Below are 24,532 nucleotides of genomic sequence, written 5' to 3'. Positions count from 1 at the left end.
AGCGACACAGAAGACCGGTGATTTCTGCATTTTCAACTGAGATACTGGGGTAATCTCACTAGGGAGTGCCAGACAATCAGTGCTGGTCAGCTGCTGCAGCCCCACCAGCGAGAGCTGAAGCAGGGCGAGGCATCGCCTCACCCGGGAAGTGCAAGGGGGAAGGGAATCCCTTTTCCTAGCCAGGTGAACTGAGACACACAACACCTGGAAAATCGGGTAACTCCTACCCCAATACTGCACTTTAAGCAAACGGGCACACCAGGAGATTATATCCCACACCTGGCCAAGAGGGTCCCACCCCCACGGAGCCTCCCTCATTGCTAGCACAGCAGTCTGCGATCTAACTGCAAGGCAGCAGCAAAGCTGGGGGAGGGGCGCCCGCTATTGCTGAGGCTTAAGTAGGTAAACAAAGCCGCTGGGAAGCTCGAACTGGGTGGAGCTCACAGCAGCTCAAGGAAACCTGCCTGTCTCTGTAGACTCCGCCTCTGGGGACAGGGCACAGCTAAAAAATAACAGGGGAAGCAGCAGAGGCCTGTGCAGACGCGAACGACTCTGTCTGACAGCTTTGAAGAGAGCAGTGGATCTCCCAACATGGAGGTTGAGATCTGAGAAGGGACAGACTGCCTGCTCAAGTGGTTCCCTGACCCCTGAGTAGCCTAACTGGGAGACATCCCCCACTAGGGACAGTCTGACACCCCACACCTCACAGGGTGGAGTACACCCCTGAGAGGAAGCTTCCAAAGTAAGAATCAGACAGGTACACTCGCTGTTCAGCAATAATCTATCTTCTGCAACCTCTGCTGCTGATACCCAGGCAAACAGGGTCTGGAGTGGACCTCAAGCAATCTCCAACAGACCTACAGCTGAAGGTCCTGACTATTAGAAGGAAAACTAGCAAACAGGAAGAACACCTATACCAAAACCCCATCAGTACGTCACCATCATCAAAGACCAGAGGCAGATAAAACCACGAAGATGGGAAAGAAGCAGGGCAGAAAAGCTGGAAATTCAAAAAATAAGAGCGCATCTCCCCCTGCAAAGGAGGGCAGCTCATCGCCAGCAACGGATCAAAGCTGGTCAGAGAATGACTTTGACGAAATGAGAGAAGAATTCTTCAGTCCATCAAACTTCTCAGAGCTAAAGGAGGAACTACGTACCCAGCGCAAAGAAACTAAAAATCTTGAAAAAAGAGTGGAAGAATTGACAGCTAGACTAATTAAGGCAGAGGAGGTCATAAACGAAATGACAGAGATGAAAACTATGACACGAGAAATACATGACAAATGCACAAGCGTCAGTAACCGACTCCATCAACTGGAAGAAAGAGTATCAGCGATTGAGGATCAAATGAATGAAATGAAGTGAGAAGAGAAACCAAAAGAAAAAAGAAGAAAAAGAAATGAACAAAGCCTGCAAGAAGTATGGGATTATGTAAAAAGACCAAATCTACGTCTGATTGGGGTGCCTGAAAGTGAGGGGGAGAATGGAAACAAGTTGGAAAACACTCTTCAGGATATCATCCAGGAGAACTTCCCCAACCTAGTAGGGCAGGCCAACATTCAAATTCAGGAAATACAGAGAACGCCACAAAGATACTCCTCCAGAAGAGCAACTCCAAGACACATAATTGCCAGATTCACCAAAGTTGAAATGAAGGAAAAAATCTTAAGGGCAGCCAGAGAGAAAGGTCGGGTTACCCACAAAGGGAAGCCCATCAGACTAACAGCAGATCTCTCGGCAGAAACTCTACAAGCCAGAAGAGAGTGGGGGCCAATATTCAACGTTCTTAAAGAAAAGAATTTTAAACCCAGAATTTCATATCCAGCCAAACTAAGTTTCATAAGTGAAGGAGCAGATAAGCAGATGCTTAGAGATTTTGTCACCACCAGGCCTGCCTTACAAGAGACCCTGAAGGAAGCCCTAAACATGGAAAGGAACAACCGGTACCAGCCATTGCAAAAACATGCCAAAATGTAAAGACCATCGAGGCTAGGAAGAAACTGCATCAACTAATGAGCAAAATAACCAGTTAATATCACAATGGCAGGATCAAGTTCACACATAACAATATTAACCTTAAATGTTAATGGAATAAATGCTCCAATCAAAAGACACAGACTGGCAAACTGGATAAAGAGTCAAGACCCATCAGTCTGCTGTATTCAGGAGACCCATCTCACATGCAGAGACATACATAGGCTCAAAATAAAGGGATGGAGGAAGATCTACCAAGCAAATGGAGAACAAAAAAAGCAGGGGTTGCAATCCTAGTCTCTGATAAAACAGACTTTAAACCATCAAAGATCAAAAGAGACAAAGAAGGCCATTACATAATGGTAAAGGGATCAATTCAACAGGAAGAGCTAACTATCCTAAATATATATGCACCCAATACAGGAGCACCCAGATTCATAAAGCAAGTCCTTAGAGACTTACAAAGAGACTTAGACTCCCATACAATAATAATGGGAGACTTCAACACTCCACTGTCAACATTAGACAGATCAATGAGACAGAAAGTTAACAAGGATATCCAGGAATTGAACTCATCTCTGCACCAAGCGGACCTAATAGACATCTATAGAACTCTCCACCCCAAGTCAACAGAATATACATTCTTCTCAGCACCACATCACACTTATTCCAAAATTGACCACATAATTGGAAGTAAAGCACTCCTCAGCAAATGTAAAAGAACAGAAATTATAACAAACTGTCTCTCAGACCACAGTGCAATCAAACTAGAACTCAGGACTAAGAAACTCAATCAAAACCGCTCAACTACATGGAAACTGAACAACCTGCTCCTGAATGACTACTGGGTACATAACGAAATGAAAGCAGAAATAAAGATGTTCTTTGAAACCAATGAGAACAAAGATACAACATACCAGAATCTTTGGGACACATTTAAAGCAGTGTGTAGAGGGAAATTTATAGCACTAAATGCCCACAAGAGAAAGCAGGAAAGATCTAAAATTGGCACTCTAACATCACAATTAAAAGAACTAGAGAGGCAAGAGCAAACACACTCAAAAGCTAGCAGAAGGCAAGAAATAACTAAGATCAGAGCAGAACTGAAGGAGATAGAGACACAAAAAACCCTCCAAAAAATCAATGAATCCAGGAGTTGGTTTTTTGAAAAGATCAACAAAATTGACAGACTGCTAGCAAGACTAATAAAGAAGAAAAGAGAGAGGAATCAAATAGACGCAATAAAAAATGATAAAGGGGATATCACCACCGACCCCACAGAAATACAAACTACCATCAGAGAATACTATAAACACCTCTATGCAAATCAACTAGAAAATCTAGAAGAAATGGATAATTTCCTGGACACGTACACTCTCCCAAGACTAAACCAGGAAGAAGTTGAATCCCTGAATAGACCAAGCAGGCTCTGAAATCTACTGGAGGTTATAAAGGAGACTCTATTTTCTTATATTTTCCATCATCTGGAGTTTGCATTCGTGGCCTTTCTTGCTTGGCTCATGGCCTTTCCCTTCATCTTCTAAGTCTGTAGTGTAGAATCTTGCTTCAGTTTTTCACCTTGCTTTCTTCTTCCATAGTAAAATCTCTCTGTTTCCCTCTTATAAGAATACTTGTTATTACATTTAGGGTCTTCCTGGATAATCCTGGTAATCTTCCTATCTCAAGATCCTCAAGGACATTTGGAAAGTCCCCTTTTGCCATATAAGGTAAAATTCACAGGTTCCAGGCACTAAGAGCTGGATATCTTTGAAGGCGATTATTAAACCTACCACAGATCTCCACTTTTTACTTCCATTTTTGCATGGTTTTTTCTGGTAGTGTGTGAGACATCCTTGTCTTGTTCTGGTTCTCAAGAGGAATGCTTCCAGCTTCTGCCGATTTAGTATAATGTTGGCTGTGGATTTGTCATAGACGGCTCTTGTTATTTTGAGGTACATTCCTTCAGTATGCAGTTTATGGAGAGTTTTTAACATGAAGCGATGTTGAATTTTATCCATAACCTTTTCTGCATCTATTGAGATGATCATGTTGCTTTTGTCTTTGGTTCTGTTTATGTGGTGAATCACATTTATTAATTTGTGTATATTGAGCCAAACTTGCATCCTGAAGATGGATCCTACTTGATCATGGTGGATACATTTTTTGACACGCTACTGTACTCGGTTTGCCACTATTTTGTTGAGGATTTTTGCATCCATGTTAATTAAAGATATTGGCCTGCAGTTTCCTTTTTGTGTGCGTGTCTCTGCCAGGTGTTGGTATCACTTAGTGATTTTATAGTGTTAATATATGTCTATATTTATTTTACTGATGGGAATGATACTTTTATTCTGCAATAGGAAGCAAAAGGTCTCTAGTGAATGGTATGTTTAGTAATGGTTACTTTTCTAAGAAAATGGATGACAAACATTTAACTTAAAATATGTTTAATCAACATATATTATGCATCAAGAGAACTGTCATTATATCTTCTTCCAAAGGTAGTAACTACTTGAGGAAAGATTTGTCAATTTATTACACGCAAATGCAAAAGTTGTGTTGACTTCTCATTTTGTGAACAGATCTTTTAATTTAGATAAAATGACATTTCTTTGAATTTAATGTTACTAATTTTGAATTCCACATTTTTGTGTATATGTTTTAAAAGAGGAGAAATAGTTGTTAATACTTTGGCTCCATTAGCAAAATAACTTAGCAAATAGTTACCAAAGATAGCTTAAAATCACTATAATTAGATGATTAAAACAGAAAAGCAGTTCTTTTCAACTGATTTGATATTATTTTCATCAAATTCTTGAATAATTATAATAATTTTATGAAAGTTTGTACTGAGGACATGGAAACACCTAGCCTCTATAATTCAGGAAAAAATTCAACATTGAGGACAGTACTGTTGGTGATGTGGTGATAATGACGAACACACATATTGATAGAGCAAAATATTGTAGGAAGATCGAGGTTTTACTAAATGAAGAAAGATGTGTAGCAGAAATATAATCAGAATTGTTTGTGTAACATACATAATTCATAATCATATAATCATGATAAGGTATTTTGCAAACCAAAATAAAAATAGTTGTTGCCCAGATTTACACACACACAAAAAAACACACGACATAGACATACATATGTACACACATATACATCTACACATATATGTGTGTCTAAATAAACATGTGTATATATACATATACATGTCATTACACTGTAGAAGCTGAAATGTTGGTAACTTTTAGATTTTGTGGGTGGTAGCTTCACAAATGTGAAAGAAAAGGAAAGAAAAAAAGACAAAGGATGGGCAGGGAAGGAAATAACAGGACAGGAAAGAAAAGGGAAGGAAGAGGGACAAGCAGGGATCAATGATAAGGGTGTGTTGTAAACCAAGGACTATGATGAATTTGTGCATCTGAAATTCATATTTAAAAGGTTTTAATGCTTTCTTTTCTACCTGTCTGACATTCTCTCTCTATGAAAACTGATCAAATGTTGGAAGGTAAGTTTCAAGTGTGCAGAGAGGCCAAGGGAGATGGCAAGAAGGAAGTTGGTGAAATAAATTTGGGGTATATGGGCTTTGAGGTCCCTCAGGGACTCTCAGGCGGTGATGTCCAATAGAGAGTTGGCAAAGTTGATATGAGACAGGGAGAAGGGAATAGCCTGGAGATGTAGATCTGGGAGTCATCGGTGTTTTCTGGAAATGAATGAGATCACACAGGGAGAGACAACTTGAGGACTGAGGAGAGAGGAGGCCCAGGACAGAACCCCAGGAACACCGCCACTCAAGATGGCAGCTCAGCTTCCTGGCAGGCATCACTACCCCAGGCTCTGGAGTCAGGCAGAGCCGGTATTGAAAGTGGGCTGTGGAGATCTGGGGCTGAGCGCTGTTGGCAAAGTCGGGTACCCTCTCTGATCAGCTGTCACACCTGGCGATAATGGGCATCAGAGAGAGATGCCTTGCGAGGATGCTGTGAGCTGCGTCAGGTAAAGCACCTGGGGTCAGAAAGCCACCCCTCCTCCTCTTCTCCGATACCCCACTTTGCTACACAAACGCACCGAGACTCCGACAGTCCCCAGCCTCCGGTCCCTCAGGGATGGAAGATGAGGTATGTCATTCAAGAGAGGGGGCCGAGCTCCAAGGTGAGGTGTGTCAGGCAAGAGCGGGGCCGAGCTCCAGTGACGCGGCGCTCACGTGACCCGTCGGACGCCTACGTGGGCACCAGCCCCCGCGCCCGCCCGCCAGCCAGCCCAGCGGTCGGGTCCCGGCGCCCGCGCAGAATAAGCTGTCTGAGCTGCCCAGACTGCTGGGGAGCAGCGAGCGGGCTTCCGCGAGTCGGAGGAAGCACAGGCGTGTCCTGGGTTCCCGCAGGTCAGTGTGAAAGCGGGCACTGCCGGCGGCCCCTGGGACAGGGGTGGAGGGGGCTGGCAGTAGGATTAGGGAGGGAGCAGAGAAGGAATCCTGTAGATTGGGGAGGAGGGGGATGCCTGCGAAGCGGACCGGGGCGGGGACAGGGGAGGGAGAACTCCCAAAGCGAGCTGGCTCGCCTTCATGACGCCCCCTTGCACTGAGTCCTCCATCCATTTTTAGTGCTGGAAATGAGGGGTGGGGGTAGCGACTCCGCAGTGCTACAGTGAAACGTAGACATATTCTGGAAATAACCCCTTCTCACAATCTACGCCCATGGAAACACTTGATCTCCGCAAAAATGGGGTGGCGCTGGGGCAGGTTGTCTCGGGTAAGGGGGACACAGAGACAAACGCAGTTTGGAAAGCATCCTGGTTTGGTGCCCGAGGCCTGGAAAGAAATGGCGGCTGGGGTGCGGGGGAGGTAGGGGAGAAAAACGTTGGGTGAACAGGGTCTGGACTCAGGAAAGGGAACCGAGTCCCTGTGAGCCCGCTGAGCGCGCAGTCCCTGCCCCTGTCTCCTGTCTGTCCTTAGGTCTGCGCGTCTGTTGTTCCCAGCGCTCTAAGAGGCCTGAAAAGGAGAAGAAACCTGTCCAGAATCCCCCGCAGGTCCGTGAAAGCAGAGGGCTGCATGGACAGGGGCCCACAAGGGTTGAGAGTGTGGAGGACCCAGCCAGGGCTGAATCGGGGCCCCTGCCCTTCCGCCCATCCACATGAACACACACCTTACCAGGCTGAACCAGTACAGAGAAGGTGGCAGGGCCTGCCAGGGAACAGCTGGCTCACGTGTGTGGGAGGAGTGGCGGGCTACGTGGTGGGCAAAAGGCCCTCTTGGAGGTCCGGTCAGCTTAGGGGAACCCTCACCAGGGGTGAGATGCAAGTACTATCCAGACCTGCATTCCATGCCAGGCCCTCAGTCTCCCATGTCTCCTCTTTGTCTCCTCTTCCCTCAACCCGCATCCCCCAGGACAGGAAAAGGAGGGAAATCTCGACATGGAAAAACTCTTCAATGAAAATGAAGGAATGCTTTGGAACCAAGGAAAGATAGAAAATGAAGAACAGCCACCGGACGAGGGAAAGCCAGAAGTAGCTTGTACTCTGGAAGACAAGACGTTAGAAAACGAGGGAAAGACAGAAAACAAGGGCAAGACAGGAGATGAGGAACCGTTAAAGGATAAAGAAAAGCCAGAGAGTGCAGGAAAGGCAAAAGGAGAAGGAAAGTCAGAGATGGAGGGAGGATCAGAGAGAGAGGGAAAGCCAGAGAGAGGGGGAAGGGCCGAGGGGGAAGGAGAGCCAGACAGTGAAAGAGAGCCAGAGAGTGAGGGAGAGCCAGAAAGTGAAACAAGGGCTGTAGGAAAGCGCCCAGCTGAGGATGATGTACCCAGGAAAGCCAAAAGAAAAACAAACAAGGGGCTGGCTCAGTACCTCAAGCAATATAAGGAAGCCATACATGACATGAATTTCAGCAATGAGGACATGATAAGAGAATTTGATAACATGGCTAGGGTGGAGGATAAAAGGAGAAAAAGCAAACAGAAATTGGGGGCGTTTTTGTGGATGCAAAGAAATTTACAGGACCCCTTCTATCCTAGGGGTCCAAGGGAATTCAGGGGTGGCTGCAGGGCCCCACGAAGGGACACTGAAGACATTCCTTACGTGTAGTGTTCCTCCAGGCATTTATCAGGCTATATGTTTTAACCTTATGGTAATACTTTGCTTTAGTTGTTCCTCCTGCTACCAGTAGCCTTTTGACCCACCTGCCAGTGCTTGCTTGCTCTGTTTCAGTAGCAGATTTTCACACATGTGCATTGCAGAGACGTCATGATTCATGGAAAAATAAAGCAGCTTATAATATCATCTGCAGAATCTGTCTGTTTTTGTTAAATACATGAAAGGTTAACAATGGTTTTCTGAGTTGTGAGCTAGCAGGTGATTTCATTTCTTTGTTTTCTTTCTTTCTACTAATCTTTCTTTTCCCAGAGAACACAAATTACTTTTCTCACAAAAATAATAAAATATTTTTAAAAATCAGAACACAGTATGTAAAAAGCAAAGAGAATAACTGTCCAGTGAACTTATGAAGTTCAGTAGAGACACTTAAAGTTCTTGTTTAAGAACTTAAAACGATAGGTAAAATTCACATTACCTACCTGTGGGACTCATCTGGAGAAGTCAACCTGGGGTTATTACAGATCCATTGCTCTAATGGACAGTCTTGTCGTTTGTCAAATGGAGATAATACTTTGCTTTTCAGAACTGCTGAGTGGGTTGGATGAGGTAGAGAATATATGTGTTGGGTTGGCATCTACCTTCTCCCCTGCTCTAGCAGAAAAAATACCCCCTCAGCACTTGGAAGAGGACTAGGGTAAATCTTACCTGTATCCAGGAATAAGTCTAGGAAACTGAAAGGTGGGTGCCATCCTCTCTTAGACAATGTCATGTCCACTGGGCACTGTGCTCCTTCTTATAAATCTTGCACCCTCCTAAAGCTCCCATTGATGCTGATGGGCTGAATTTCTCAAGATAACAAAGTCCAGTTGATTTCCCTGGAGTCCCCAGTGAGCCAAGCCTACTGACCCCATTCCACCACAACTATGAAAATGTGGATAAAGTCCCTTTCCTCACTTTAGAGTTATACTCGCCCAATAGGGTAACACCTCAGTGATGCTTCAGTCCCTGGGGGATTTCAGATTTTTAGTAAAACAATTGCTTCTATGCTTGTTGGTTTGGAAGTATTTGCATACAGCCATCTGTCCACCAAATTCAGGGATAGAAGGCTGGGGTAAAATTTGAGTGACACACACTCATCTGTTCTCATCTATCAGTGACTTGTATGCTTGACTCATCTTTCCTTAGAGGAAATTCTCTTCTAGGAAAGTTCTTCCAGGTCTCACCTTACCAGTTTAACACCCCTACCCACATTTGTAGTTTTTAGAGCAATGCTACTCAAATAGTGGTTCATGGACTAGCTGCATCAGCATCAACTGAAAGATAGTTAGAAATGTGGAATCTCAGATCCTCACCCCAGACCTACTGAATAAGAATCTTTTCTGGTTTTAATAAGATCTGCAGGTGATTCCTGTACAACTTAAAGTTTGAGAAGCAAGGTTAATGAGGAAACTCTCAACCTCCCCAATTCCACCTTCTCATGATATATGTGCCTAGAAAGATAAACACATGTGCTTCATAGGATGCACATCACATATTTTTAAATGGACCTGTGTTTGTCAAACTGAAGTTTCACCTTCCTACATTTGCAGAGTTTAAAACAAATTCAGCAGGTCAAGACCTGCAATATTTTTAAATGAAATAGGATATAATAGATTCAACCAGAACCAGATAGTAAACATCAGATTATATGGCAGGTAAGCAGGATTCATATTATTTTCTGAAATTTGTATTTCAGTTATATATATTTGAACAATATGTTTCTGACTGTGGGGTGAGGTTTTTTAAAATTGAGGAACATTGGACTCTGCTTGTCAAAGCACAACCTGTTCTTTATCCTGGTATCCCTAATGCCTAGCACAGTGCCTGACAAGTAATAGGTTCTTGAGAAATTTGTAAATAATAATACCTGAGTCAAGAATTCTTGTCCAAGATCATTCCCTGTCTACATAAATAACTGTGGACTCTATATCTCTAGCAGCATTTACTGGCAATTCTAAAAGGAACACCATGGAGAAGGGTTTGTATCACGAATTTAACCTTATCTCATTTATTAATGCATTTTTAAGGTGTCCTAGTTTGTCACATGTCAGAATCACCATAATATTTCACCAAAAATGTGAACTTATAATCCCCACGTCAGATCCACTAGGTGGAGCTCTATAATTTCCATCTTAAGCAGGCTGCCTGGGTGATTCTGATTCAAAATAAAGGCTAATCACATATGTATACTTGTGCCATGTTATGCACATGTACCCTAGAACTTAAAGTATAATAAAATAAAATAAATAAAAAAGCAAAATAAAGGCTAATCACCACTGATTTATATATTCATTATGATCTCAATCATATTAACTGTAAACCATAAGTTAAGCAGAAAAAAAGATTTACAGTGTCTCTTTTTTGGTGGGGAAGGTGAAGGCTTTTCTAAGTTCTAAAACAAAGGTTAAGAGTAAAAATCCATAAACTCAAGGTTTAATATATTTATTGCATAGAACCTGAAAGTATCTTTAGAGCAAACCACACCTATAAACAAAGGCAAAGTCAAAGCATATCATAGTATAGTGTATTTCCTCCTCCAGATGCCATGATAACTGTGGCAGCTGAACAGTTCCACTGCTAAAGAAGTCTGTTGGGACCCCAAATGGTGATGATTGCAAATCTACAGTTTGTTGGAGAAAAGAAAAATGGATGCAACATAGCAGCAGCATTAAGGAGAAACATCATAGTCAAAAGTTGTCTAATAGTAAGGGATCTGGAGTGGCCAGGTATGAGCTCTGATTATCTTACCTCTTTATAATAGCCCTGGCAGGATGCACTTCTCTTTTCAGATCATGAACCATTAATGTATGCATAGAATACTTTGAAACCAGAGAACGCAAAATAGAGTCTCAGTCCAGGTTTCTGTTGCATAACTGGTTATGTAAGCATATTCTTGCTATGTAGCCAGTCTCAACAGCAGAGCCTTTGGCAATGTGGTTCACTGAGACTAGATTTAAATTATCGCTGTCATCAATAAAGCTAACAGGCTGGTAAAAATCATCCCAAATTCCTCAGACCCATGATTATCAAACAGCACTCTTAATCAATATGTTTTATGCCTTTACCATGGGTCAATGCCACGCAGGTACATTTCTTATTTTGATAGAAAGCTCAGGCAAATCTCAGCCCTGCTGGAGTTCACCCTCACAAAATAATATGCTTTTTATCCTTCTCCTTACCATATGCATAAAGCTGCAGGCACAATTCCTAATAAGTGCTATTAACATGGCCCTCACTCATTTGTGGATGTCTCCCCATCTTCCCATCCCAATTCACTCTCCATTTTTCTTTACCCTGCTCTGTCCCCCAAGCGACTCTGATCTATATGGACCACATCAAAGGGTTCCCTCATTCTCTGGGAGCCAGCAGTGGTGAGTGCAGTCAGGAAATTTGTTTCCCAACTTGTTCCCTGCAGTGTTGTCAGATGCTGGTGGAGTCCCTTCTCCCAAGATTCCTAGGTTCTGCACCTCCAACTTTTAATTACCCCTCTTTCCCTCTGTCCCTCAGGCCTACTTCTGGTAATCTCACCTTTAGTAGCCATGTTGTATTGCACTACTCACTTTTGTTCTCTAATACCCTTCCCATACCTTTGTCTATTCTCCTTTATTAAGAACTGCCCTCAAATTTTCCACTGCAAATATACCCCCTATTTCCTGCAATGTACTTTTCAGGTACAGTAACAGATACAGGAAGTCACCCCAGGAATTGGGTTCCTTGTAAATTTGAGGGAAAAAAATAATCTACTGACAATAGGGTTGAGAACAGTAGGGAGAAGGTGATAGGAGAGGTTCACAAGTACATGGTATGTAGTAGTGTGATGATAACTCATACACCACTGGTGGCATGGAATGAAGTGCAAGTGAAATCCAAATCTTTGAGAAATCAAATGGTTATGCTACTTAAGTACTAAAACAAAAATAATTACCAAAATGTTTCCGGAGTCATCTGTGTTCATCTGACAACCCTAGAGAGTAGGCATGAAAAAAAGAGGACATTGAAAGTTACAAACATACAACAGAGAACATATATAAAGCACCAGAAAGCCTATAAGGCAGGGTTGAAGGAATCCCTCATCTTAGGGTAGATATAGCTGTGAACCAAGGCTAGGTCCTCGTGGTGTTGCAGTTCCGCTGCCAATTAAATGCTGCAAATGCAGTCGCTTTTACAATACAGTAAGGACACTAGTAGAGAAGGAATAGAACTGTGATATATGGGATAGGGGCATTTGTGCAGACATACTCCGAGGCATTAAGAAATGCATTTGTGAGAGGGTCAAGAGCATCTTTGAAGATTTCTGTGGGTGTGTGCTTTGTAGGCTGGAGACAATGGTGGAGAGTGCTGCAAGAGAATTGTCCTACCTCATCTTAATGTGAATTATGGAATCCCAGAGCAGTGAAAGTCAGGTGACAGGGCTTAATTATCTGAGACAAGGTGAGTGGACCTACCACAATAACCACAGGAATTGAATGGTAATTAGTGAATTTTTGGCCCACAGGGATTTGTGGTGATAGCTAATCAGAACATTCTTTGAAATGAAATAATTGGGCCACCTATTGGATGCTGCTTGACATATTCAGGCAGAAAAAAATCTCTAGGTCTGCAAGAAAGTCTAACTCAAGATACTGTAGTATGTTTTCTAAACTTCTTACCCAACTGAGGGGAAGAAAGGATACTTCTAAGGAATGATCTTGCAGCCACTGGTGTATACTGTGAATCTTACATCAAACCTTTCCCAGTGGGACCTACAGACACTTTTCAGAGTGACTGTGCTCTAAGGAAAATAAAATACCAAAATCTTCTGGGAGTTATTAGCTAAAGGCTCAGAACTGAGGCTAATTTCTGGAGACCTCAAACTGTATCATAACAAATAATCAGATTGGGGAGCTTGTGAGATGCTGTGTAGAGGAAATAAGCCAATAACTACTCTATATTTGGAAAGTAACTCCTGGGTGCTGGCTGGTACCCAACATCTGACTATGTTATTCCAAGTAACTATGCACCTAGAAATATTATCATGAACTAGCCACTGTTTAATTCATCAAACCACATAACTAGATATGCACAGCAGAATTCTATTTTAAGATGAGAATTATACATAACTGACTGAATTTAAACATGACTAAAAGGCACAAGAAAACTACATAAGCAAGAAGTTCAGACTCTCAAGGTACTGTCTCCTACTGCTTGGCCACCTCCCTATCAACCCACATTTGTGGCCTAATGGAACACTCCCTGTAACTAGAGAATAGAAAAGTATGGGCCTGTTTTATAGATGAATGTGCATGGCATGCTGGAACCCACTGGAAAAGAAAGGCTGCTGTACTACAATCTCACTCAGGAAAGACAGCAGCAGCGGGAAATCTTACTAATGGGCAGAAATTTCAGTGATATAACTTGTTCACTTGACATGGAAAGAGAGACAGCCTGATTCATGAGCAATAGCATGTGAGTTGGCTGGCTTTTCAGGAACTTGGAAAGAACAAACTTGGAAAATTAGTGATGAGGAGGTTTAGGGGAGAGGTATGTGTGCGAACTGTTCACAAGGTAGACAGAGTGCCAAGATATTTGTTTCTCAATTAAATAATTACCAGAGGGCATCTACTATGGAAGAAGTTCTTAATAATTAGGAGAACAAGAAAAATAACATTTTTAGCAACGGTAGATCACCTTGTTTCAGAGCAAACCCTCCCATGAAGATCTACTAGAAAAGCTGAACAGAAAACAATCTGTTTGAAAACACTGGGGAGCTAACAAAGCACTGAAGACTTGTGTGACCAAAATTTTAAAGAGAAAATAATTCCACAGATATGAAACCTAGACTTGGTATAACTTTTTTTCTTTGAGACATTTGTTGATAGGAAAGTTGAGGAAATTAGGCTGAGAAGCAGTGAAGTTTTCAGCAGTTTTAAAAGGCTGGGATACAGAAATTGAAGTTCAGGTTCCAAGGGAGGAAGGTTCCTGATATACGTCCTTGAATTTCCATTGGTATCAGGTAACGTTATGCTCTAGAAATAAAGATGAATGGAAAATAAGCCTATTTTCACAATATCTAAAGCCTAGCTTTAAATAAGGTCAGTCCCAACTTGAATTAAGATGATCCATTTCTGTCCTAACTGGGGACCTCAGACCTACAGTATGCTGACTTAAAAATGACACTTTGTAAATTTGGAAAGAAGATTTTATTTTTTATAAAGAGTTACAGTCTTCAAGGTGGCCATTCTGACAGTCTGGGAAGCATAGCCTCTGGCAGAACCTGGAGACAGGCACTTTGAGGGAGGAAGGGGTAAGACAGGAATTTACGCTGGATAGGTTGGCTAAGCATACATATTCAACAGGTTATAGGAGATATAAATATAATTCAGTGAGTCCTAATGCATGCCTATCGAATAAACATACATGTTATATATGAACCCCATTCATGTTGGGGTGGAAACTTAACATGTAAATATATTACAATTAGTCTCATAAGTCAAAAGGTAAAGCAGGGACATGAAGGCACTCAAGTTCTGGCCTCTGTAAACTGGCCCAGAACCAGTCCATGGTCAGTGGTCTCCTATCAGGAGAAAGTTACTGAAATCAGTCTCTTGTCCAATTAAAGCTGTAGTTATGGCTTGTGAAACAGGGAGTCAGTTAGTCAGTGTCTGGTAGTGAGCTACAATTGTGTTAATATTGCTTATCTCAAGGTCAGTGCTTGTGTAGCTGTTAGACAAAAAGAAAAATTTTGTAGCAGTTAAAACATAGTTTATTCTTTAAGTCCAGGCATGCATGACTTCACCCTTACCTGCCATGGCCTTAGGTCCTGTTTATAATTTTGTATCTTACTGCCACAAAGAGTCCGTTCTATTAGCATTAGTGATATATATTTTTACATTAATGGTGGTCAGTTGTTTTGTCTAAACTGTAAAAGGGAGGGAGTATAATGAGACTTGTCTGACCTAGCATCCTCTCACAGCCAGGAACTCAGTTTTTAAGGTTTCTCTGGAGTCCCCTTGGCCAATAAGTGGTCTGTTCAGTCAATGGGGGGATTGAGATTTTATTTTTAGTTTACAAGTGCAAGAAACTAAATTTTGCCAGGAGGAATTAGCTTGGTAGTACGTTATTTTTTGTCAAGACCCCCAGATATGAACTCAGTTTAGCTGACAGCTTGATTTTAGCTTTGTGAGACCCTGATCAAGGAATTCAGTCGTGAATTCCAAAGTTCTAACCTATAGAACTTTCAGATAATAAGTAGGTGTTGTTTTAAGCTGCTACATTTGAAGTGATATGTTACACAGTAACAGAATATTAATAAAAATTTTAGTACTGAAAGTAGTGAATGCCTAAATATATGAGAGTGGCTGGGGAAACTGGCAGTTGAGGGAGGCTGGGAGAATTTTGAGGAACATGATGATGTTTATCCAACTGTAAGTAAAAACAGATACCTTAAAGATTCTGCTGGCAAGGGGCCGGTAGTATGCGAGGAGCAAGTTACTAGAAATTGGAGGGAAAATATCCTTATATTTAGTGGCATGAAAATTAGAGAAATAGTCTCCAACAGTTATGTGGAAAGCCAAACTTGCAAGTGATGCATTGGGACACTTAGCTGTGATGATTTCCAAGCAATGTTTTGAAGTGTAGTCTGGTTTCTTCCTGCTGCTTATAGCAAAAGATGACGAGAGAGATATATTGAGAGAATAGCTGTTAACACAAAAAGGAACTAAAACTTGAGGACGGGGAAATACCCATCCTATCCAAATGGAAAAATACACAAAATTAAGATATTCCTTCTGATAATATGACACAGAGAAAAAGCTGAGGATATAGTTGTTACAGTCTTTCTCTGAAACCTTAGAAAAATAAGAAAGTCAAAGCACTTAGTCACAAAAAGGTCACTTTCAAGAGATTGAAAGTATGACTCTAATATGCTCTCAGTCAAACTAGAGAGGCCGAGTCTAGAAGTCAGAGACAGAGAAATCAGAGATTCAAAGCATAAGAAGGTTTCAATGTGCTGCTGCTGCCTTAAAGCTGGAGGGTACAATGTGGCAAGGAATGCGCATAATCTTTAGGACCTAAAACCAGCCACACTCAGCTACCTCAGCAAGAGACAAAAATAGAGAAAGATGATCTCAAAAATATCTGTCAATGTGAATTTTCTTCAATGGAGTAAAACCTAGTGTAATTTATGCAAGACTCACCTCACAAGATTTTAAAGAAAATTATATCAGTAGAAACACTGCCAACTCTAAATGAAAGTGATAGAGTACAACATGGGAGAAGGTTGTGAGATCCCCAAAATTCTCTTGATAAGAAATGATCTGATAAAACTACTCAGCTGAGAACACATGCTGCATCTAATGAAAAAGGAAGAATTACTCAGATCGCAGAACCAAGAGCCCAGAGCACAGACCTGACAGTCCAGAGGACACATCCAAGTTAACAGAGAGTGAAGCTGAGTGCCACAAAGGATTTTTCCAGGCCTTAAAACCTAACAAAGAAGTTTTTGAGCCAGTGATCTCTTTTTATCTTCCATTTTTTATCCACTTTTGTCTATAACTGGTATCCTGTGCTTGTCACATCATCATAGGTTGAGAGTTTCATGGGCAAATAATTTGTCTCCTCAGTTTTACAGACCCGCAGATGGGATGAAATGTCTTCAGGAGCTTTACTTAACAGATTATGCCCAAGATCCTCATCCACATCTGGTTTATATAATTTAGATGATGACATGTTTACTTTTGAGCTCATGCTGTAATGGGATGAGATTTTGGCGAATCTTGGGAGAAGTTGACTGTATTTTTACATTTCATAGGGAAATAAATTTTGGGGACCTGAAGGCAGACTATGGTAGGCAGAATTCTAAGATGGTTTCCACAAGTTACCAGCCCACAGTGTATTATACATATCTTCCTCCAGTTACTCAATCCAATACTAATCTATGTGTTACTGTAAACAGATTTCACAGATATAATTAAGTTCCCAGATCAGTTGATCATAACATCCAGAGACAATCTGGGTGAGCCTAACCTAATCACATCATCCTTTTAGATGAGGGTCTAGAGTTAGAGACAGAAAAATCAGAGATTAGAAGCTTTAGAAAGAATCAATGTGCAGTTACACAGTGAAGATTGGAGGGGTTCACATCATAAGGAATGCAAATGGTCTCTAGAAGCTGAAAATGGCTTGGCTGACAGCCAGAAAAAAAATTGGGGACCACATTCCTACAGTTGCAAGGAAGCAAATTCTGAAAGCAACATGAAAGAACTTGGATATAGATTTCCTCCCAGAACCTCCAATGAGAACTCAGTCTGGCTGAAATTTTGAATCCTCCTCAAGATATCTAGGACATCTAAAATCCTTCTCCTCATTAATTGTCTGACTAATTCTCTTCAAGTACTTGACCAGCCAATCTTTTAGTCATTGCTCATGAGGCAGGGTAGATTCATACCTCCAACCATTAAGGGTTCTGTACAAAATGGACAACCATATGATTCACCCAAAATCTTACGCCAAATCCTAGGGTCTTTTTTCTACTATTCTGGGTTATCCCCGAGTGGGACTACAGTGAGGCAGCCATCCACTTGCACCTACTATCAATATACCAAGAAGATACAACCAGGAATTGATACATTGTTTCATATCTCTTTTTCTAACTGGTCACAAGGAGGAAGAATTCACCAAGATGCCATATATGATATATGTTGGTTGAGAGAGAGGCAATGAGTCTGATCAAACTGCACATGAAATTTACCTGTGCCTTCTTGGTTTACTCTGGTCTGATCCTATAAAGCCATTTGCAATTAATGGTTGAAAGCTGATGTCCACACAAAACTTTATTATTCAACAGAGTAGACAGCAACGCGTTCATTAAGAGTAGCTTGTTAGTATGGAAAATTAATACTTCATGGTCAGGTGTTATGTCTCTACTGGGTTTGATAGCAAGCCAGGAGCAGATTCTCAAATGTAGACTAGTTGCCAAGAAAAGAGGGAATGATTTTGCTTAAAAAACCCTAGAGGCGTATACTTGAATTCTACTATTGGGGCTTTCTAAAACTCCATGGAGCCTCTCTTTCTAGCATGGACACAATACAATTGGGTCTGCAGGGTCATGAAGCTGAAGTATCAGAGAAGGTCACACTACAGTCTGGAAGTACTGTAGATCTTTTTCTTGCTCTGGGTACCACTTAAAACTGGAAACCATATGGAGTCCAAGAACAAAATCAGCATAATACATATTGTCTCTAAAATCTAAGGTCTTAATTCCTTCAAGCTAAGTGTAGTAAGATCATCTGCAGGTATGTACTTAACTGCTACCCATCTAGGGCAGTTTACCACCCATGATTTCCCACTCTGGCATTTCTTCTGTTCCTTTGTGAGGCTGTGCTCCTGTGGCATATACAGAACCCTCCACTGGGTTTTTTGTTCGTTTGTTTGTTTTGTTTTGTTTTGTTTTAATGGCACGATCTCGGCTCACTGCAACCTCCACCTCCAGGGTTCAAGCAATTCTCCTGCCTCAGTCTCCAAAGTAGCTGAGATTACAGGCACCCACCACCATGCCCAGCTAATTTTTTTTTCATAGTTTTAATAGAGACGGGGTTTCACCATGTTAACCAAGCTGGTCTCAAACTCCTGACCTCAGGTGATCCACCCGCCTCAGCCTCTGAAGGTGCTGGGATTACAGGCGTGAGCCACTTTGTCCAACCCTGGGTCTTTTTATAACACAGATTCCACAGTTGTTTAGTTTCACTTTGCAGTGCCTGTCTTCCAGGAACTGAGAAGTTTCACCCCTTACAGTGTGGGAGCTCTCCTTGGTGCTGCTGAATATGTGTTCTTTAGTAAGGGAAGCTTTTACTGTTAACTGTATATAGTGAACTAATATCTCTGCTGATATTCTGCTATATATAGTAGATCCTATACAGACTGTAAAGCCCATTACTCCTCAGTACTTTGGAGAGTGTAAGTAAACCCTGTTAGACAATTTATTTGTCCAAAGTTATTTAGGTAGACAGGGGCTGAACTTGGAGACTCAGTCACTATTATTTACATTTTTATTAAGTGCTTACTACTTGTCAGTTACTTGTGTTGGGCACTAGAAATACAAATATAAAATGGACATGCCATGTTTTGAGATGCAGAATCCAGTGCAGTCTTTCTCATTTTTTTTACTGCAGCCCACAGTCAGAAACTGATTTTCATCATAACTCATGGTGCACACACATACATACATACATAACTGAAACAAAGTTCACAAAAAATATTCACTCTAGTTACAGTGCTATTTGATGTTTGATATTTTCTGTTTGGCTGTATTCAATTCTATTTTATCCTATTTCATTTTTTAAAAATTACCTATCTTGACCCATTGAATTGATTTCAAGATCTACTTCTCATGGGGGAAAGACAACTTCACTTTGAAAAACATGGGCTTATTTAATAATCTGTGATGTGTGTCTTATATAGCACACATATTTATATTTTTAGGCACATATTTTATGTAAAGGTGGGAGAGGGGAACCTGAAGGGTCCCTTTCTAAGCCGGTGCTTCTCAAACTTCAGTGTGCATAGGAATCTTCTTCGGATGTTGTTAAAATGAGATTCCAACTCAGTAGGTCTGAGGCAAGACCTGAAATTCTGCATTTCTAATTAGTTCCCCAGGTGATGGTTATGCAGCTGGTTCATGGACCACAACATGTTCATTACAAAGGATTTAAAACTCAAATGTATTGATGGGTCTGCTGAACTGCTAATGTGTTACCTGACAAGTTTCCTGAGAGTGAACTCAACAGAGAAAAGAGCATCTGCAGACGAGATATTAACCCAGGAGAACAGCACAACCACTATCATGCAGTTATGTTTTCCTGGCCTAGCCTGCAATATCTGAGTTTTGTGAGGAGAATATTTATGTATGCAAAACAAACAAATAAGGAATACACACAAATGATTGTTTTGGCCAAAAAAGAATTTGGAAGATATTAATGAGAGGCCCAAGCAGCACCAAGGTGATATTCATGTGTACCTGGTTACTATAACTATAAAGTGGAGAGAGGGCTTTATCCACTTCTATGGGAGTCATGGGTTGGTGGACATTGCTCACCAGCGATTCCAGAGAAAATGACAGGGCTTTGACACCATAAATCCTCTATCAGTAAAGGGTGCAGGACCTGGGAAAAAGGGCATAGTGCCCAGCAGACGTGGCAGTATCTAGGAGATAGTGGCATCTACTTCTTAGCTGCCTGGAAATATTCCTAGACATGGCGAGAACTCCCTCAGCCCTCCTCCAATGTGTCTGCTTCCATTGACTTTCCTACCACTGTAGGAGAATAGTTTAGGAGCCATTTCTCCCCCTGAGTGCCTGGTGGGAGCCAGGCCACAACAAGTTCACATCCTCAATACCTCATCTTATCCACCAGGTAGTCCTGTGAGGCAAGTATTATCCTTATTTTACAAATGATAAGATTGACTCTTACAGCAATAGATCTGTTAGAATTTCCAGGTTGATTCATTTAGATTTTAGTCCCAGACATAATATGAATTTTACCTGTCATCTTATGTTCTGATAACAGGAATTGTAAGTGTCTTTATTGCCTTTGTAAGCTCACCAAACAGTTCAATTTCTTATTATGTATTGTTTTCAGCTTTTATTTATTTTTTAGTATAACAAATATAATCTGTATCCTTTAGTAAAGAAAAGATAGAGATGAGTGAGCAAAGTAAAAGAGTCACACATTGGGGAGCCATAGCATGATAGAGGACCCAGGAACATGTGTGCGGACCCAGCAATAGTGCCCACTGACCTGGCTACACCTAGAGAAGACATAGGAATGTGCACAGCAGCAGAGGAATGTCATGGAGGTACATAAAAGAGGTGGTAGGACTCATTTTTGAACACAGGTGAGACCTATTCTTGGCTACCCTTCAGGAATAACTATTGCCTAAGTGTACACGCTCTCAAAGTTTTCTTTGGGCAGAAATGCATTATACAAACATTTACATTTTTATAAAAATTGCCTGATACTGTATATGCGGTTCTGCAAACTGTTCTTTATTTATTTATTTTTTACAATGTGTCATGAACATCTTTTCCATGCACATGGGTGAAAATCCTCTACTAAAATATAGAGCACTGTAGTTGGGTCAAAAGGCTGCTGGTAACGAGATTGACATCTAAAGCAAAAATATCAGCTTAAGATTAAAGCATTGGGCCTGGCAAATATCTACAGGGAAAGCAGGGTTGGCAATAATCTCATCAGAGAAGTCAGAATGGAAGGCCAAAGGCATTAAAGGTATGGGATATCGTGTAAGCCTCTTTGGCCCCTACCTCCACCCCTCACTCCCCTGACACCCCGTTGTCCCCTTGGGGCAAATGGATCCTGTACATCTCTTTGCATCCAATGAAAACCACCCATTTTCTGTTTTTTCCTTAGCTCCTCCTGAGCCCTTGACACATCTCCACATTCTCTCATCATTTCCTCACTGCTCAGATGCCTTTCCTGTAAGTCCTCCTGAAAGTCCTTGGGGGAATCGTCCGTCCCCCTGTCCGTTTTTCTTTTTGCTTTCCGGGGCACATAATCTGCAGCCGGGCGCTTTTCTGCGGCCCGCGGCTGGCTCTCTGGCTTTGCCTGGGAGGCTGGCTTGTCCTCGCTTTGTGGCTTGCCCTCACCTTCCGACTTGCCCTGCTTTTCCTGGCTTCCCTCATGTTCCGGTCGTCCCTCATCACCTGGCTCTCCCGCATCCTCTCTCTTTCCCTTGCATTCTGTCTTCCCCTCCACATCTGGCTTTTCTTCCTCGTCTGACTTTCCTTCATCATCAGGCTCTACTTCATCTTCTGGCTTTCCCTCGTTTTCCAGGTTTCCTTCATTTTTATTGTAGGGTTTTTCCATGTCGAGACTTCTCTTGTTCCTGTCCTGGGGGATTACAGTGAAGGGAAGAGGAGACAAAGAGGAGACATGGGAGACTGAGGGCCTGGGGTGGAATGTAAGTCTGAATAGTACTTGCATCTCACCCCTGGTGAGGGTTCCCGTAAGCTGGCCGGGCCTCCAAGAGGGCCTTCTGCCCACCAGGTAGCCCACCACTCCTCCCACACACGTGAGCCAGTCATTCCCTGGCAGGCCTTGCCTCCTTCTCTGAACGGATTCAGCCTGGTAAGGTGTGTGTTCACGTGGGTGGGGGTATGGGCAGGGGTCCCAATTCGACCTTGGCCAGGCCCTCCACACTCTCAACCCTTGTGGGCCCCCATCCATGCAGCCCCCTGCTTTCACGGACCTGCGGGGATTCTGGACAGGTTGCTCCTCCTTTTCAGGCCTCTCAGAGCGCTGGGAACAACAGACGCGCAGACCTAAGGACAGACAGGAGACAGGGGCAGGGACTGCGCGCTCAGCGGGCTCACAGGGACTCGGTTCCCTTTCCTGAGTCCAGGCCCTGCTCACCCAATGTTTTTCTCCCCTACCTCCCCCGCACCCCAACCGCCATTTCTTTCCAGGCCTCGGGCACCAAACCAGGATGCTTTCCAAACTGCGTTTGTCTCTTCGTGCCCTTCCCCCGGAGGCAACCTGTCTCAGCGCCACCCCGTTTTTGCGGAGGTCAGATGTTTCCATGGGAGAGGATTGTGAGAGGGGGTTATTTCCAGAATATGTTTATGTTTCACTGTCGCACTGCGGGGTCGCTCCCCCCCCCCCAACTTTCCAGCACTAAAATGGATGGAGGGCTCAGTGCAAGGGGGCGTCGAGAAGGTGGGCCAGGCTCGCTTAGGGGGTTCTCCCTTCCCTGCCCCCGCCCCGGCCCGCTCCGCATCCCCCTTCTCGCCAATCTACAGGATCCCTTCTCCGCCCCCTCCCCAATCCTACTGCCGGCTCCCTCCACCCCTGTCCCAGGGTCCGCTGGCAGCGCCTGCCTTCACACTGACCTGCCAGTACCCAGGACAGGCTTGTGCCTCCTCGGGCTCGCGGAAGCCCGCTCGCTGCTCCCCCGCCGCCTGGGCAGCTCAGACAGCTGATTCTGCGCGGGCGCCTGGACCGGACCGCAGGGCGGGCGGGCGGGCGGGCGCGGGGGCTGGTGCCCACGTAGGCGCCTGGTCACTCACGTGAGCACCGCGTCACCGGAGCTAGGCCACCACCACTCCCTTCCCGCCCACCTCACCATCCATCCCCGAGGGACTGGGAAGTTGCGGAAGGTGTGAGAGTGTGTGTGTAACATAGGAATGGGGGCCATCAGGAAGAAGAAGAGGAGGGGTGGCTTTCTGATCCCAGGTGCTTTACCTGATGCAGCTCACAGCATCCTCACAGGGCATCTCTCTCTGATGCCCATTATTGCCAGGTGTGTCAGCTGATCAGAGATGGTACCCGACTTTGCCAAGAGCGCTCAGCCCGAGAACTGCACAGCTCACTTTCAATACCGGTTTTACCTGACTCCAGAGCCTGGGGTAGTGGTGCCTGCCAGGAAGCTGAGCTGCCACCTTGAGTGTCCATATTCCTGGGGTTCTGTCCTGGGCCTCCTCTCTCCTCAGTCCTCAAGTTGTCTCTCCCTGTGTGATCTCATTCATTTCCAGAAAGCACCGATGACTCCCAGATCTACATCTCCAGGCTATTCCCTTCTCCGTGTCTCATATCAGTTTTTCCAATTGTTTATTGGATATCACCGCCTGAGGGACACGGTGCCTCAAAGCCCTGTAACACAAATTGATTTCAAAAGCCCGTGTACCCCAAACTGATTTCACCAGCTTCCTTCTTGTCATCTCCATTGGCCTTTCTCCACACTTGAAAGTTACCTTCCAACAGTTGACCAGTTTTCATAGAAAGAGAATGTCAGACAGCTAGAAAAGAAAGCATTCAAACGTTTTTAATATGAACTTCAGATCCACAAATTCATCACAGCCCTTGGTTCACAACATGCTCTTCTCACTGACTACTGCTCCTCCCCTCCTTTCCCCTCTTCTCTCCTCCCCTCTGTTTACTTTCCTTCCATTGTTTTTCTCTTTCACATTTGTGAAACCACCACTAAACCCAAAGAACTAGAAAATTGCTAATAACTGTTTACTTTCATTCCATTGTCTTTCTCTTTCACATTTGTGAAATCACCACTGAACCCAAAGAACTAGAAAATTGCTAATATTCTTGTCTCTACAGTGTAGTGTTATATATTTGGGTTTTGACAAGATGTTTATAACGTGTTTTTGTTTGGCTCTCTTTCAGATTATTCTGTTTGGAGTGTATTGAACTTCTTGGGTACATAGATTAGTGTCTTTCTTCAAGTTTGAGTAATTTGCAATCATTCTTCCTTTGAAAATTCTTTCTGCCCTATTCTATTTCTATTCTTGTTAAACTCCCATCATGCATAGGTGTGCCCTCTTCATTTTTCACATTATTTTTATTTTTCTGCTCCTCGAACTGAATAATCTCAGTTGACCTATTTTAAGTTCACTGATGCTTTTGCCTGCTCAAACCTACCATTGTATCCC

The 24,532-nt window shown here is 42.9% G+C and overlaps 2 protein-coding genes across 3 annotated transcripts; one reads left to right on the top strand and one right to left on the bottom strand.

Annotated features, from left to right (window-relative positions):
- The first annotated feature begins 6,230 nt into the window (after positions 1–6,230).
- Positions 6,231–8,250, top strand: TCEAL2 (transcription elongation factor A like 2). Of its 2 annotated transcripts, none has more exons than XM_023202908.2 (3): positions 6,231–6,358; positions 6,929–7,002; positions 7,361–8,250. In XM_023202908.2, the coding sequence occupies exon 3, from the start codon at positions 7,387–7,389 to the stop codon at positions 8,053–8,055; it is 669 nt and encodes a 222-aa protein (XP_023058676.1). In that variant the 5' UTR covers positions 6,231–6,358; positions 6,929–7,002; positions 7,361–7,386; the 3' UTR covers positions 8,056–8,250. The 2 variants fall into 2 exon arrangements, with proteins under 2 accessions (XP_023058676.1, XP_023058677.1); XM_023202909.1 differs by lacking the exon at positions 6,231–6,358 and adding an exon at positions 7,051–7,071 and having other exon boundaries at positions 6,934–7,002; positions 7,372–8,055.
- A 12,855-nt stretch (positions 8,251–21,105) lies between these two features.
- TCEAL6 (transcription elongation factor A like 6) lies at positions 21,106–23,110 on the bottom strand. The gene is made up of 3 exons (XM_031936653.1): positions 22,982–23,110; positions 22,342–22,414; positions 21,106–21,983 (listed from the first exon to the last, which is right to left on the bottom strand). Exon 3 carries the CDS (start codon positions 21,957–21,959, stop codon positions 21,357–21,359), a length of 603 nt encoding a protein of 200 aa, XP_031792513.1. The 5' UTR covers positions 21,960–21,983; positions 22,342–22,414; positions 22,982–23,110; the 3' UTR covers positions 21,106–21,356.
- Positions 23,111–24,532: the final 1,422 nt, after the last annotated feature.

The sequence above is a fragment of the Piliocolobus tephrosceles genome, chromosome 12 (genome assembly GCF_002776525.5).
Source record: "Piliocolobus tephrosceles isolate RC106 chromosome 12, ASM277652v3, whole genome shotgun sequence".
Taxonomy (NCBI): Eukaryota; Metazoa; Chordata; class Mammalia; order Primates; family Cercopithecidae; genus Piliocolobus; species Piliocolobus tephrosceles.
Note: the sequence above shows the minus strand (reverse complement) of the source record. Positions and strands in the feature narration are given on the sequence as shown.

Bases quoted from the DNA above. Each gene is read 5' to 3' on its own strand.
- TCEAL6 (XM_031936653.1), bottom strand. From the start codon at position 21,959: ATGGAAAAACCCTACAATAAAAATGAAGGAAACCTGGAAAACGAGGGA.
- TCEAL2 (XM_023202908.2), top strand. From the start codon at position 7,387: ATGGAAAAACTCTTCAATGAAAATGAAGGAATGCTTTGGAACCAAGGA.